The sequence below is a fragment of the Anomaloglossus baeobatrachus genome, chromosome 4 (genome assembly GCF_048569485.1).
Source record: "Anomaloglossus baeobatrachus isolate aAnoBae1 chromosome 4, aAnoBae1.hap1, whole genome shotgun sequence".
Lineage (NCBI taxonomy): Eukaryota > Metazoa > Chordata > Amphibia > Anura > Aromobatidae > Anomaloglossus > Anomaloglossus baeobatrachus.
Genome location: NC_134356.1, coordinates 692881995 through 692899108, shown reverse-complemented (window position 1 = coordinate 692899108; position 17114 = coordinate 692881995). Strand labels below are relative to the sequence as shown.

Here is a 17114-nt window from a genome sequence, read left to right as displayed (position 1 = left end):
GTAACTTCGTCATCAGTTGCAGCCTCCTCCACCACCTCTGTTGACCTCCTCGAGTGCCTGACTGTGGGTTGACAGTAGGTGGGATCTAGAACTTCATCATCAATTGTTGTGTTTGCACTCCCCTCCCCCTCAGACCGAGCCTCTTCTTGCCCTGACCGAATATTTAAGTTGTCATCCCAATCGGGTATCTGCGTCTCATCTTCATCAGTATGTTCCTCATTGTCTATAACCACAGGTGTTACAGTTTGTGACAATGGGTCAACATAATGCTCAGAAACTTGTTCCCCACGGCCTGAATCAGAGTCACAAAGGTTCTGGGCATCACTGCAGACCATTTCCTGTTCTGTACTCACTGTAGCTTGGGAGCAGACCTCTGATTCCCAGGCTATAGTGTGACTGAACAGCTCTGCAGACTCAGCCATCTCAGTTCCACCATACTGTGCAGGGCTGATGGAGACTTCAGAGCTGGGAGAAAGCAAGTTTGATTGGGATGACAACTCAGAGGACTGGTGTTTTTTGGATGCGGTACTTGAAGTGGCTGAGAGGGCACTTGTTGGACCACTTGAGATCCATTCAAGCATTTTCCTTTTTTGGCCATCATCTACCTTTGTTCCTGTTGTTCGTGTCCGTAAAAAAGGGAGCACATCGGATTGTCCAAGGTAAGTAGTAGACATCTTACTTTTGCTGGTAGATGGTCTATCTTCAGCAGATGATAATGGAGCTTTGCCACCTTCCCCACGGACAAAACCTTTTTTGCCTTTTCCACCACGCCTCTTCCCCTTTCCAGCAGCATCTGTCATTTTGCCACTCATGTTGATTGCGACAAGATTGTGCACTGAAAATGTGGTAGTAAAAATTGAGAGGTGGTGTAGATTGCAGCGGTGGTCTAGCTTTATTAACAGCAGAATAATAAAGAATAAATATCCCTGACAATGCAACTACGGCCCTTAAACTGGCAGCAACAATTGCTAGTATAATGGCTTAGTTATAATGAGTTGGAGTGTGCAATGCAGGCAGAGGTGCTGCAAATGTCTTTGCACTAGTGGGACTATAGCAAAGTCCAATAGCCACGTTTAGGATGCCACTAGGTACACTGAGTGTTTGCTATTATAATGGCTTAGTTATAATGAGTTGGAGTGTGCAATGCAGGTAGAGGTGCTGCAAATGTCTTTGCACTAGTGTGACTAGACAAAAGTCCAATAGCCACGTTTAGGATGCCACTAGGTACACTGAGTGTTTGCTAGTATAATGGCTTAGTTATAATGAGTTGGAGTGTGCAATGCAGGCAGAGGTGCTGCAAATGTCTTTGCACTAGTGGGACTATAGCAAAGTCCAATAGCCACGTTTAGGATGCCACTAGGTACACTGAGTGTTTGCTAGTATAATGGCTTAGTTATAATGAGTTGGAGTGTGCAATGCAGGTAGAGGTGCTGCAAATGTCTTTGCACTAGTGTGACTAGACAAAAGTCCAATAGCCACGTTTAGGATGCCACTAGGTACACTGAGTGTTTGCTAGCATAATGGCTTAGTTATAATGAGTTGGAGTGTGCAATGCAGGCAGAGGTGCTGCAAATGTCTTTGCACTAGTGGGACTATAGCAAAGTACAATAGCCACGTTTAGGATGCCACTAGGTACACTGAGTGTTTGCTAGTATAATGGCTTAGTTACAATGAGTTGGAGTGTGCAATGCAGGCAGACGTGCTGCAAATGTCTTTGCACTAGTGGGACTATAGCAAAGTCCAATAGCCACGTTTAGGATGCCACTAGGTACACTGAGTGTTTGCTAGTATAATGGCTTAGTTATAATGAGTTGGAGTGTGCAATGCAGGTAGAGGTGCTGCAAATGTCTTTGCACTAGTGTGACTAGACAAAAGTCCAATAGCCACGTTTAGGATGCCACTAGGTACACTGAGTGTTTGCTAGTATAATGGCTTAGTTATAATGAGTTGGAGTGTGCAATGCAGGCAGAGGTGCTGCAAATGTCTTTGCACTAGTGGGATTATAGCAAAGTCCAATAGCCACGTTTAGGATGCCACTAGGTACACTGAGTGTTTGCTAGTATAATGGGGCTTAGTTATAATGAGTTGGAGTGTGCAATGCAGGTAGAGGTGCTGCAAATGTCTTTGCACTAGTGTGACTAGACAAAAGTCCAATAGCCACGTTTAGGATGCCACTAGGTACACTGAGTGTTTGCTAGTATAATGGCTTAGTTATAATGAGTTGGAGTGTGCAATGCAGGCAGAGGTGCTGCAAATGTCTTTGCACTAGTGGGACTATAGCAAAGTCCAATAGCCACGTTTAGGATGCCACTAGGTACACTGAGTGTTTGCTAGTATAATGGCTTAGTTATAATGAGTTGGAGTGTGCAATGCAGGTAGAGGTGCTGCAAATGTCTTTGCACTAGTGTGACTAGACAAAAGTACAATAGCCACGTTTAGGATGCCACTAGGTACACTGAGTGTTTGCTAGTATAATGGCTTAGTTATAATGAGTTGGAGTGTGCAATGCAGGTAGAGGTGCTGCAAATGTCTTTGCACTAGTGTGACTAGACAAAAGTCCAATAGCCACGTTTAGGATGCCACTAGGTACACTGAGTGTTTGCTAGTATAATGGCTTAGTTATAATGAGTTGGAGTGTGCAATGCAGGCAGAGGTGCTGCAAATGTCTTTGCACTAGTGGGACTATAGCAAAGTCCAATAGCCACGTTTAGGATGCCACTAGGTACACTGAGTGTTTGCTAGTATAATGGCTTAGTTATAATGAGTTGGAGTGTGCAATGCAGGTAGAGGTGCTGCAAATGTCTTTGCACTAGTGTGACTAGACAAAAGTCCAATAGCCACGTTTAGGATGCCACTAGGTACACTGAGTGTTTGCTAGCATAATGGCTTAGTTATAATGAGTTGGAGTGTGCAATGCAGGCAGAGGTGCTGCAAATGTCTTTGCACTAGTGGGACTATAGCAAAGTACAATAGCCACGTTTAGGATGCCACTAGGTACACTGAGTGTTTGCTAGTATAATGGCTTAGTTATAATGAGTTGGAGTGTGCAATGCAGGCAGACGTGCTGCAAATGTCTTTGCACTAGTGGGACTATAGCAAAGTCCAATAGCCACGTTTAGGATGCCACTAGGTACACTGAGTGTTTGCTAGTATAATGGCTTAGTTATAATGAGTTGGAGTGTGCAATGCAGGTAGAGGTGCTGCAAATGTCTTTGCACTAGTGTGACTAGACAAAAGTCCAATAGCCACGTTTAGGATGCCACTAGGTACACTGAGTGTTTGCTAGTATAATGGCTTAGTCATAATGAGTTGGAGTGTGCAATGCAGGCAGAGGTGCTGCAAATGTCTTTGCACTAGTGGGACTATAGCAAAGTCCAATAGCCACGTTTAGGATGCCACTAGGTACACTGAGTGTTTGCTAGTATAATGGGGCTTAGTTATAATGAGTTGGAGTGTGCAATGCAGGTAGAGGTGCTGCAAATGTCTTTGCACTAGTGTGACTAGACAAAAGTCCAATAGCCACGTTTAGGATGCCACTAGGTACACTGAGTGTTTGCTAGTATAATGGCTTAGTTATAATGAGTTGGAGTGTGCAATGCAGGCAGAGGTGCTGCAAATGTCTTTGCACTAGTGGGACTATAGCAAAGTCCAATAGCCACGTTTAGGATGCCACTAGGTACACTGAGTGTTTGCTAGTATAATGGCTTAGTTATAATGAGTTGGAGTGTGCAATGCAGGTAGAGGTGCTGCAAATGTCTTTGCACTAGTGTGACTAGACAAAAGTACAATAGCCACGTTTAGGATGCCACTAGGTACACTGAGTGTTTGCTAGTATAATGGCTTAGTTATAATGAGTTGGAGTGTGCAATGCAGGTAGAGGTGCTGCAAATGTCTTTGCACTAGTGTGACTAGACAAAAGTCCAATAGCCACGTTTAGGATGCCACTAGGTACACTGAGTGTTTGCTAGTATAATGGCTTAGTTATAATGAGTTGGAGTGTGCAATGCAGGCAGAGGTGCTGCAAATGTCTTTGCACTAGTGGGACTATAGCAAAGTCCAATAGCCACGTTTAGGATGCCACTAGGTACACTGAGTGTTTGCTAGTATAATGGCTTAGTTATAATGAGTTGGAGTGTGCAATGCAGGCAGAGGTGCTGCAAATGTCTTTGCACTAGTGGGACTATAGCAAAGTCCAATAGCCACGTTTAGGATGCCACTAGGTACACTGAGTGTTTGCTAGTATAATGGCTTAGTTATAATGAGTTGGAGTGTGCAATGCAGGTAGAGGTGCTGCAAATGTCTTTGCACTAGTGTGACTAGACAAAAGTCCAATAGCCACGTTTAGGATGCCACTAGGTACACTGAGTGTTTGCTAGTATAATGGCTTAGTTATAATGAGTTGGAGTGTGCAATGCAGGCAGAGGTGCTGCAAATGTCTTTGCACTAGTGGGACTATAGCAAAGTCCAATAGCCACGTTTAGGATGCCACTAGGTACACTGAGTGTTTGCTAGTATAATGGGGCTTAGTTATAATGAGTTGGAGTGTGCAATGCAGGTAGAGGTGCTGCAAATGTCTTTGCACTAGTGTGACTAGACAAAAGTCCAATAGCCACGTTTAGGATGCCACTAGGTACACTGAGTGTTTGCTAGTATAATGGCTTAGTTATAATGAGTTGGAGTGTGCAATGCAGGCAGAGGTGCTGCAAATGTCTTTGCACTAGTGGGACTATAGCAAAGTCCAATAGCCACGTTTAGGATGCCACTAGGTACACTGAGTGTTTGCTAGTATAATGGGGCTTAGTTATAATGAGTTGGAGTGTGCAATGCAGGTAGAGGTGCTGCAAATGTCTTTGCACTAGTGTGACTAGACAAAAGTCCAATAGCCACGTTTAGGATGCCACTAGGTACACTGAGTGTTTGCTAGTATAATGGCTTAGTTATAATGAGTTGGAGTGTGCAATGCAGGCAGAGGTGCTGCAAATGTCTTTGCACTAGTGGGACTATAGCAAAGTCCAATAGCCACGTTTAGGATGCCACTAGGTACACTGAGTGTTTGCTAGTATAATGGCTTAGTTATAATGAGTTGGAGTGTGCAATGCAGGTAGAGGTGCTGCAAATGTCTTTGCACTAGTGTGACTAGACAAAAGTACAATAGCCACGTTTAGGATGCCACTAGGTACACTGAGTGTTTGCTAGTATAATGGCTTAGTTATAATGAGTTGGAGTGTGCAATGCAGGTAGAGGTGCTGCAAATGTCTTTGCACTAGTGTGACTAGACAAAAGTCCAATAGCCACGTTTAGGATGCCACTAGGTACACTGAGTGTTTGCTAGTATAATGGCTTAGTTATAATGAGTTGGAGTGTGCAATGCAGGCAGAGGTGCTGCAAATGTCTTTGCACTAGTGGGACTATAGCAAAGTCCAATAGCCACGTTTAGGATGCCACTAGGTACACTGAGTGTTTGCTAGTATAATGGCTTAGTTATAATGAGTTGGAGTGTGCAATGCAGGTAGAGGTGCTGCAAATGTCTTTGCACTAGTGTGACTAGACAAAAGTCCAATAGCCACGTTTAGGATGCCACTAGGTACACTGAGTGTTTGCTAGCATAATGGCTTAGTTATAATGAGTTGGAGTGTGCAATGCAGGCAGAGGTGCTGCAAATGTCTTTGCACTAGTGGGACTATAGCAAAGTACAATAGCCACGTTTAGGATGCCACTAGGTACACTGAGTGTTTGCTAGTATAATGGCTTAGTTATAATGAGTTGGAGTGTGCAATGCAGGCAGACGTGCTGCAAATGTCTTTGCACTAGTGGGACTATAGCAAAGTCCAATAGCCACGTTTAGGATGCCACTAGGTACACTGAGTGTTTGCTAGTATAATGGCTTAGTTATAATGAGTTGGAGTGTGCAATGCAGGCAGAGGTGCTGCAAATGTCTTTGCACTAGTGGGACTATAGCAAAGTCCAATAGCCACGTTTAGGATGCCACTAGGTACACTGAGTGTTTGCTAGTATAATGGCTTAGTTATAATGAGTTGGAGTGTGCAATGCAGGTAGAGGTGCTGCAAATGTCTTTGCACTAGTGTGACTAGACAAAAGTCCAATAGCCACGTTTAGGATGCCACTAGGTACACTGAGTGTTTGCTAGTATAATGGCTTAGTCATAATGAGTTGGAGTGTGCAATGCAGGCAGAGGTGCTGCAAATGTCTTTGCACTAGTGGGACTATAGCAAAGTCCAATAGCCACGTTTAGGATGCCACTAGGTACACTGAGTGTTTGCTAGTATAATGGCTTAGTTATAATGAGTTGGAGTGTGCAATGCAGGTAGAGGTGCTGCAAATGTCTTTGCACTAGTGGGACTATAGCAAAGTCCAATAGCCACGTTTAGGATGCCACTAGGTACACTGAGTGTTTGCTAGTATAATGGCTTAGTTATAATGAGTTGGAGTGTGCAATGCAGGTAGAGGTGCTGCAAATGTCTTTGCACTAGTGTGACTAGACAAAAGTCCAATAGCCACGTTTAGGATGCCACTAGGTACACTGAGTGTTTGCTAGTATAATGGCTTAGTCATAATGAGTTGGAGTGTGCAATGCAGGCAGAGGTGCTGCAAATGTCTTTGCACTAGTGGGACTATAGCAAAGTCCAATAGCCACGTTTAGGATGCCACTAGGTACACTGAGTGTTTGCTAGTATAATGGCTTAGTTATAATGAGTTGGAGTGTGCAATGCAGGTAGAGGTGCTGCAAATGTCTTTGCACTAGTGTGACTAGACAAAAGTCCAATAGCCACGTTTAGGATGCCACTAGGTACACTGAGTGTTTGCTAGTATAATGGCTTAGTTATAATGAGTTGGAGTGTGCAATGCAGGTAGAGGTGCTGCAAATGTCTTTGCACTAGTGTGACTAGACAAAAGTACAATAGCCACGTTTAGGATGCCACTAGGTACACTGAGTGTTTGCTAGTATAATGGCTTAGTTATAATGAGTTGGAGTGTGCAATGCAGGTAGAGGTGCTGCAAATGTCTTTGCACTAATGTGACTAGACAAAAGTCCAATAGCCACGTTTAGGATGCCACTAGGTACACTGAGTGTTTGCTAGTATAATGGCTTAGTTATAATGAGTTGGAGAGTGCAATGCAGGCAGAGGTGCTGCAAATGTCTTTGCACTAGTGGGACTATAGCAAAGTCCAATAGCCACGTTTAGGATGTCACTAGGTACACTGAGTGTTTGCTAGTATAATGGCTTAGTTATAATGAGTTGGAGTGTGCAATGCAGGCAGAGGTGCTGCAAATGTCTTTGCACTAGTGGGACTATAGCAAAGTCCAATAGCCACGTTTAGGATGCCACTAGGTACACTGAGTGTTTGCTAGTATAATGCCTTAGTTATAATGAGTTGGAGTGTGCAATGCAGGCAGAGGTGCTGCAAATGTCTTTGCACTAGTGGGACTATAGCAAAGTCCAATAGCCACGTTTAGGATGCCACTAGGTACACTGAGTGTTTGCTAGTATAATGGCTTAGTTATAATGAGTTGGAGTGTGCAATGCAGGTAGAGGTGCTGCAAATGTCTTTGCACTAGTGGGACTATAGCAAAGTCCAATAGCCACGTTTAGGATGCCACTAGGTACACTGAGTGTTTGCTAGTATAATGGCTTAGTTATAATGAGTTGGAGTGTGCAATGCAGGTAGAGGTGCTGCAAATGTCTTTGCACTAGTGTGACTAGACAAAAGTCCAATAGCCACGTTTAGGATGCCACTAGGTACACTGAGTGTTTGCTAGTATAATGGCTTAGTTATAATGAGTTGGAGTGTGCAATGCAGGCAGAGGTGCTGCAAATGTCTTTGCACTAGTGGGACTATAGCAAAGTTTAATAGCCACGTTTAGGATGCCACTAGGTACACTGAGTGTTTGCTAGTATAATGGCTTAGTTATAATGAGTTGGAGTGTGCAGAGGACAGGAGAGTACAGTGCCAGGATTGTGGGGCTCTGGGTAGAGGAAAGGAAGCCTGCCTTTCTATTCCCTCCTAATAGGGAAATGCAGGGAGGAAATCCCTGACCTTTGCTACACAGACGCTGTCGCTGTTTTCAGGACCTGTCACCTATGGCTCTGACCCTGCCGGTTTGAGCCCTTAAAAGGACTGATAGAAAGTGCTATCCCTAAGCTGTCCAGCGCTGTGGATGGAGCGCATACAGCTGTATCGGTGATAGGACTCAGGACGGAGCTGCGACAGTGATGTCTGACACCAAAGACGCAGAAGAGATAATGGCGTCCTGGAGGAAAATGTCCGGTTTTATAATGCAGGGACATGTGACATGGACATCCTATGACACATGCCGTTGCTTCTCTGGCTAAAAGTCCACTTAGCTGTGTGTGTGTCTGGGATTGGCTGACATGCTGGCCCGCCCCACAAGACGTGCGCGCTTAGGGAAGGAAGACAAGGAAAAAAAAAAAAAAATGGCGATCGCCATTATACAAACAGCAGTGATCTGAAGGCGCTGTTCACGCACACTATACACTGAAATGTCATAATAGTGTTAGTCACAGAGTGACTTACACTATTACAGCGGAAAGCCAGCTAGGAATGAGCTGTTTTTTTGCTGCTAGAACCGTTCTCGAATGTTTCTAGAACTATCGAGCTTTTGCAAAAAGCTCGAGTTCTAGTTCGATCTAGAACAGGCCCCAAAATCACTCGAGCCTAGAACTGAAGAACCTCGAACCGCGAACCGCGCTCAACTCTAGTCAGGACTACTATACAGTCTTCCGATCCTCTAAGGTTCCTGTTCGCTGACAGTTACGGAGACTGCATAGGGGCTGGTGAGGAGAGGAGGGTCAGCTGAGGTGAGGTTTTGAGGTGTCCATCTACCCTCTTACTAGTTCCATGGCCTCCTGTTGTTTTTGTGTTCCTGGTGCCCCCCTTTTTTTGTTGTGCATCAGACACATGTAGGTCTGAATGCACCTCTCCACGCTTGCTACATCTGGCAAGTGTGACTGTTATTATGTGCTAAAATCCCACAAAATTAAGTTAAGAAAATAGGGGAGCAGTGTCTGAGAAATGGGGTCCTCAGATTTTTTTCGCCTATGTGTAAAAAAAAAATAGTTTGCATTCTTACAATAGGAGAACGGCTCAAATGCACCTTTTATGTGAATAAATAGACAAAGGACTTGTGGCATTCTTTCCCCAGGATGGGTTGGAGAAGTTTCCCCCTCATGGTTCATGAATTTTCATTAGCTAAGGTCTCTAAGGATATAAAAAAAATTTTAAACCCTATTTCAATCAATTTGAAGACTTGGGGCAGTCGGCAAAGGAGGAAGTGCCGCCCACCTTAGCTGGAGCAAAATTGGAGTCAGATGTCTGAAGGTCATTTTTCTGCCACTTGTACTGTGGCCTCTAAATATCCTTGTTGTTAGCCAAAGAAGTACCACTCTAAGTATAAATGTTTTCTGAGGCCCTACTCTACCTGTGTTCAAGGGTTTATTAGAGTGCTTCCTTCTAATTTTTTGAAGTATTTGCACATAGTGCATACACTTTAGCAGTCTAGAAGTTCCACTCCATCTAAATGGAAAAAAAATATTTCTGAGGCCATCATCTATGTGTATTCCAGTGTGTATTGCAATCACTCCTTTCAATGTTTGATAGATCTTACACTTAGTTCATAGGTTTCCCAAATTTAATAGTCCCACTCCTTTTGAATGGTGAAAAATCTTAGAAAACATATGCACACAATTCCTTTTTTTCCTGACAATAGAAGCTGAAATTAAATAAATGTCCAATAGGGTCTTATCCAGATACAAAAAAAAGGGTGTAACATATAAGGTTTGTCCTGAAGAAGGAGCCTAGATGGTTCTGAAATGCATTGACAATAAATCTTAACTTGTACATCAATCTCATCTGTACTGTTACTTCATCCCTATGGTAGTGCAGATGTTTTTAACCCTTTTCCCCTCAATATGTTTTTTTTCCTGAGGGTTATGGAAAATATCTGCATTTTTGAATGAAGGAGCATGTCCATTTTTCAGAATTTTTGCAGTATCTTTTCACCATTTAAAGCAATGAAAAAGTGCAAAAATGCAGTAAAATGCTAATTGTGAACATACTGTAGGCAAAGTTGTGGAGGAAACAGTTTTTCTCTGTTTTTTTAAAAAATAATTGCATTATATACAAGTTATTATAGAGGAAATATTGTTTCTTAACTTTTCTTTTTGTAAAATCTGTGTTATTTTCAGTTTGGTATGTGTTTTGTCAGTAAGTGGCATAATACTCTGACAACATTGTTCCCAGCAGTAACCTGGAAGTCAGGTATGTGTCCAGGCGTCTTCCCCATGCTGTTCCCATTCCAATGAGTGCTGCTTCCAACCATTTCAGTGATTTTACTGACCCCCAGACCTCTTGGAAGGGCCTGCTGGAAAAATTCCAAAGTTTTCCATTGACTTCCATTATACTTGTTATTCGAGAAGAGCACCCGGTCATTTTAGTGCTGGCTCATCAATATTATCCATGTTAATTCCTTATTTACTTTTTATGAATCCTTTATTTTACAGCAATAATGGAGCTGCAGATAACGTTAATTAAATTTTATTTTATTTCTCTATTCTGTAATGACCATAAATAAATCAGACACAAGAGAAAATTACTGACAATCTCCATGGAATCACTTCACACAACATCCCCGCTTCAGACTGTGTGTATATATACCGTATACTCTTCATGAGCTGTATCCATTATATTTTCTGCATGTAATGATGGTGTCCGTGTCATCCGCGCCCCATAATTATTCCCACTGGTGAATTTCCACCGGTCTGGCAGAATTTTCCTAATGGAACAGGAATGAAAGCTTCCGAAAATGTAATTTCAAACATGAACATATCTAATGTAAGAAAAAAGTGACCGGAAATGCATTATCTCTCATATCACCTGGCTTTTTACGGGCTCAATGCAAAGGGAAAAATCACCATTGTAGACTCCTTATTATACGAAGAATGTTTTTTTATTGTTGACCTATTCTTTTCCCTTTAATTTTGCAGGACACATTAGACATTTCATTTACTATTGGACCTGATAACTTCACTGATAATTAGAATTTTTACTTTATTTTTAAGGCATTTTGTTGAGTTAATATTGACCCAGAAGAGAGTTCAGTAATTCCTCTTTGCTCTGTGATTTGTTAGCCCGGTATAACATATTGATCAGCAATATTATGGAGACTTCTCTTACAATTTACATGAATCTTCTTTTTCCCTCTTCATTACACACACAAGATTTTGTAACTAAACACATTTTTAATTTTTATTACTATATAGAGGGTTGGGGTAGAACAAACAAAACTTTTTGGTTAGGGAAACATTTAATGTTTTGCGTAACACATATTTGTCATGATATAAATGAATGAGATCCCAGATCACAAGTAACACTGGATTCTGCAGATTTCTTTTCCTGTGGGTAAATCATTATTTCATTTTTGTTTTTTTTCACATGAAATGAAATGATTGTTGCAGTTCCTGCCCCGATACACACAAGAGCGCACAGGTCCATCAATGATAATATGGAAGATATTTGTTTGATGGAGAAGATGTTTCATTTCCTATTAGACCTGATAACTTCACTGATAATTAGAATTTTTACTTTTTTTTTTTTAAGGCATTTCGTTGAATTAATACTGACCCAGAAGAGAGTCCGGTAATTCCTCCTTGCTCTGTGATTTGTTAGCCCGGTATAACATATTGATCAGAAATATCATGGAGACTTCTCTTACAATTTGCATGAACCTTCTTCATTACACTCAAGATTTTGTAACTAAACACATTTTTAATTTTTATTACTATATAGAGGGGTTGGGGTAGAACAAACAAAACTTTTTGGTTAGGAAACATTTAATGTTTTGCGTAACACATATTTGTCATGATATAAATGAATGAGATCCCAGATCACAGGTAACACTGGATTCTGTGGCTTTCTTTCCTTGTGGGTAAATTATTATTTCATTTTTATTGTCTTTCACATAAAATGAAATGATTTTTCCAGTTCCTGCCCCAATACACACAGGAGCACACAGGTCCATCAATCATAGTATCATAGTATCATAGTTTTTAAGGTTGAAGGGAGACTCTAAGTCCATCTAGTTCAACCCGTAGCCTAACATGTTGATCCAGAGGAAGGCAAAAAAAACCCAATGTGGCAAACAAGTTCAAATGGGGAAAAAATTTCCTTCCTGACTCCACATCCGGCAATCAGACTAGTTCCCTGGATCAATACCCTGTCATAAAATCTAATATACATAACTGGTAATATTAAATTTTTCAAGAAAGGCATCCAGGCTCTGCTTAAATGTTAGTAGTGAATCACTCATTACAACATCAAGCAGCAGAGAGTTCCATAGTCTCACTGCTCGTACAGTAAAGAATCCTCGTCTGTGATTATGCTTAAACCTTCTTTCCTCAAGACGTAGCGGATGCCCCCGTGTTCCAGTCGCAGGCCTAGGCGTAAAAAGATCTTTGGAAAGGTCTCTGTACTGTCCCCTCATATATTTATACATTGTGATTAGATCCCCCCTAAGCCTTCGTTTTTCCAAACTAAATAACCCCAAGTTTAATAACCTGTCTTGGTATTGCAGCCCACCCATTCCTCTAATAATCTTGGTGGCTCTTCTCTGCACCCTCTCCAGTTCAGCTATGTCCTTCTTATATATCGGTGACCAGAATTGTACACAGTATTCTAAGTGCGGTCGCACTAGTGACTTGTACAGAGGTAGAACTATATTTTTTTCATGAACACTTATACCTCTTTTAATACATCCCATTATTTTATTAGCCCTGGCAGCAGCTGCCTGACACTGTACACTAAAGTGAAGTTTACCATCCACCCATACACCCAAGTCTTTTTCTGTGTCTGTTTTACCCAGTGTTCTACAATTAAGTACATAATCATAAATGTTATTTCCTCTACCCAAGTGCATGACCTTACATTTATCTACATTAAACTTCAATTGCCACTTCTCAGCCCAATCCTCCAATTTACATAAATCTCCCTGTAATATAAAATTATCCTCCTCTGTATTGATTACCCTGCAGAGTTTAGTATCATCTGCAAATATTGAAATTCTACTCCGCATGCCCCCAACAAGGTCATTTATAAATATGTTGAAAAGAAGCGGGCCCAATACTGACCCCTGTGGTACCCCACTATGAACTGAGACCCAGTCCGAGTACGTACCATTAATAACCACCCTTTGTTTCCTATCACTGAGCCAGTTTTTAACCCAGTTACACATATTTTCCCCTATCCCCATTATTCTCATTTTATGTACCAACCTTTTGTGTGGCACCGTATCAAAAGCTTTTGAAAAGTCCATATACACAACATCCACTGCATTTCCCTGGTCCAGACTTGAACTTACCTCTTCATAGAAGCTGATCAAATTAGTTTGACAGGATCGATCCCTCATAAACCCATGTTGATACTCTGTCATAAGGTTATTTTTCTTGAGATACTCCAGTATAGCATCTCTCAAGAAACCCTCAAGGATTTTACCAACCGTAGAGGTTAAACTTACCGGCCTATAATTTCCCGACTCAGTTTTTGTCCCCTTTTTGAATATTGGCACCACATTTTCTATGCGCCAGTCCTGCGGTACCGACCCTGTTATTAAGGAATCTGAGAAGATTAAAAATAATGGTCTATCTATCACAGAACTCAATTCCTGTAGTACTCTGGGGTGTATGCCATCCGGGCCCGGAGATTTGTCAACCTTAGTGATTTCGAGGCGGCGGCGTACTTCCTGCTGGGTTAAGCAGGTAATATTCAAGGGTGAATTTATGGTATCACTGGTCATGTCATCTGCCATGGCATTTTCTTGTATAAAAACCGTAGAAAAAAAGTCATTCAGCAGGTTGGCTTTACCCTCATCCCCTCATCCCTATAATAATATGGAAGATATTTGTTTGATGGAGATGTTTCAAACTGCAAATTTAATTTAAAAAAGTAAATTGTAATTAATTTAAAAATGATATAAAAGACACAATAACTTAGAACTTCATTGATCCTTTAAAAGAAAAAGAATTGTTGGTCTAAAGGATAATTAGGAAAGATTTAATAAAAGTATAGCCTGATACACTGTGTAACGTAAGAAGATTGGACACTACCTGCAGTTCACTCTTGATTTGTGCTTTTCTATAGATAACGGAGAACAATCTGACAGGGGTCAAGGATTTTTTCCTCTTGGGCTTTCAAGGCAGCCAGAATGTGAGAAAGTTTTTGTTCTTTTTGCTCCTTGTGGCTTACAATGTGACAATATGTGGAAATCTCCTGATCATCGCCCTGGTGTCCACAAGCAAGATCCTCCAAACTCCAATGTACATCTTCATCTCACAACTGTCCATCGGTGACATCTTGCTGATCACAGATATTGTCCCCAATTTGCTTCATATCCTACTAAATAATGGGGCATACCTTAATTTCATCAGCTGTATGGCTCAGTTGTACTTCTTCTTTCTTGCTGAAGCTTCAGAATGTCTTAATCTCACAGTGATGTCCTATGACCGATATGTGGCCATCTGTAGCCCCCTCCATTATGTCTCCATCATGACAGGCACATTATGTGAGAAGTTGGTCATCACCGTCTGGTTACTCAGTTTTTTTGTTTCGTTCATGAACATTATAATAATATCAGGGCTAAAGTTCTGTGGTCTGAACATCATTGACCATCTCTTCTGTGATATGGTTCCCTTACAGGACATTGCCTGTTCTGATACATTTCCTATAAAATTACAGATATATTTGTCAGGCATACCATTTGTGGGTATTCCCAGCCTAATAATTTTTATGTCTTATTTTAAGATTGTCCGTGCCGTTTTAAAGATTCAATCTAATGTCAGTAGACAGAAAGCCTTCTCCACCTGCAGCTCCCACCTCACCGTGGTCTCCATATTTTACATGACTCTCTCCAGCGTCTATATTCTTCCAAATAGTGGACAAACATCTGACATTAATAAAATCCTTTCCATGTTATATATTGTTTTAACTCCACTGATAAATCCCATAATATACAGTTTTAGAAATAGAGATATTAAGAAAGCCGTGCAAGAAATCATTCCGAAATCTCTAATGTTTTGACTAAAATAGAATAAAAATGGCAAAATAGAAATAACTGTAGCCAGAGATTGACCATGAAGAAAATGCAAATCTCCTGTTTAATTCCTTTATTTAGAGATGAACAAATTTGTTGGGATTGAGTTGAATTTGTCTTGAATTTATTTACAGAACTAACATTTTTTGCTCTTAGCTACCGGGAAATTTAGCAAAATAGTGGTCAGCTTAAGGACTTAAAAATCGTCAGAAATATATTCATCTTGTCAGTTCCTTTTAAGCCATCTCTGCAGCCTGCTCTCCAGTCCTGAACTTCTTCCAGCCTCTTATTTCTATATTTCTAAGGCACTGAGTATCATCTTCAGTCTTCAGAACTTAACACTGCGACATCCATTGTGGTGAGTCTCCAACGGTCGGCACATTTTGCTTAATAGGCAATGGGTGAAACAAGTTGTGCTTTCACATAGCATAACACGTAATCAGAGACCTACTTGGGTGTAAATAAGTTGGATGAAATTACTGAATCAATTGGTAGGTGGTGAGAAAAGTGACCCCCAAGGTCAATATTGTTATATTTTTTACATTAAGTGTTTATTATTAGGAATGATCGAAAACCTCGAATATTCGGCTACGCCCATATTCGCCGAATTTGCGAATATTCGATGTTCAATGTAACTCTATGGGAAACCTGAATAGTTGTCGAATAACAACTATTCAGGCTTTCCATAGACTTACATTGCACATCGAATATTCCCATAGCGGCGACCTATTCGTCGAATATTCACAAAGCCGAATATTGCCGAATATTTGTGATATTCGATCATCCCTATTTATTATGCCTGTGGTCTTTAGCGATCTCAGAGCACTATGCAATTTGCTAGACTAGAGATGAGTGAACCTTTTCAGTAAAGGTTTGCCAATTGCAAATTCGGAACAAGCCTTAGCTTGTTCGATTGGGCTCAGTAACCCCGAGCCCTTTCCTCAGAAGTCAGCAATGTTCATTTTTGTTCATTTTGTGCAAAGCATTTTCTACTTTTGTAAAGGATTGTGGTGCTGTCGGATGTGGGAACGTGTAGAATTTGTAGAGGAGGCAGGATCTCTGGGCCAGGAGAAGGCTTTCGGCATGCAGCACCATTTTTTTCTTAACTTTATTTTTGGATGTTGCTTCAGCCAATCACAGCACAGCAAATATCCACAAGGTTCAGACAGAAAGGCTTCTGTGAATCGCTGCCTAAGTCTCATGTCCGTGTTCATATACATTGTGGACTTGTTGCGTCAGTGCCATTTTGTGAATGTCAAACATTAGGGAAGATGCTGCAGATGGGGCTGCTAGACAGTCAGTTTAGTTAGGGGTTTAATGCTATGTATTTTAGATAGATAGTAGAGCATAAGTTTACAATAGGGACATGCAGTGTAGAAAAAGGTGTGTGTGTGCCACAAATTGGCACATTTATTAATTGAAATAGCGATTGGTATTTGTAGTACCTGCTAGAGAGTTGCCAGTGAGGCATGTAAATAAGTATCGCTGCATATTACTGCCTGCACAAAAGTATGCAAACCCATTTATAGGTATTGGTAGTTAGCCATGTGTAGCCTAACAAGTTGCTATGGAAGTGTGTAAAAAGTGGTTCTTGCCAAATATAATTGCCAAATATTATTGCCTGCTGCAAATTATGCAAACACATTTATAGGTATTGGTAGTTAGCCATGCGGGACCTAAAAAGTTGCTAGGGAAGTATGTAAAAAATGGTTCTTGCCAATTGTAATTGCCTGCTTAAATTTACGCAAACACATTTATAGGTATTGCTAGTTAGCCATGCGTGGCCTAAAAAGTTGCTAGGGAACTATGAAAAAAATGGTTCTTACCAATTTTAATTGCCTGCTAAAAATTTCACAGTGGAACACATGTATAGGTATTTATATTAGTGCCTGCTGAAAATTTGTTATTGAACAAGCTAAAAAGGTCTTCTTGGAACTTTTCCATGTCTGCTCCAAATTATGCAGTGAAACACATTTGTAAGTAATGGTAGTTT

The 17114-nt window shown here is 41.0% G+C and overlaps 1 protein-coding gene across 1 annotated transcript in view; it reads left to right on the top strand.

The window, feature by feature from the left end:
* Positions 1–15108, top strand: part of LOC142302976 (olfactory receptor-like protein I9) — a 34597-nt gene extending 19489 nt beyond the window's left edge. The window contains exon 2 of the mRNA XM_075344077.1: positions 14173–15108. Coding sequence (XP_075200192.1) covers positions 14173–15108 — 936 coding nt within the window. The remainder of the gene's footprint in view (positions 1–14172) is intronic.
* Positions 15109–17114: the final 2006 nt, after the last annotated feature.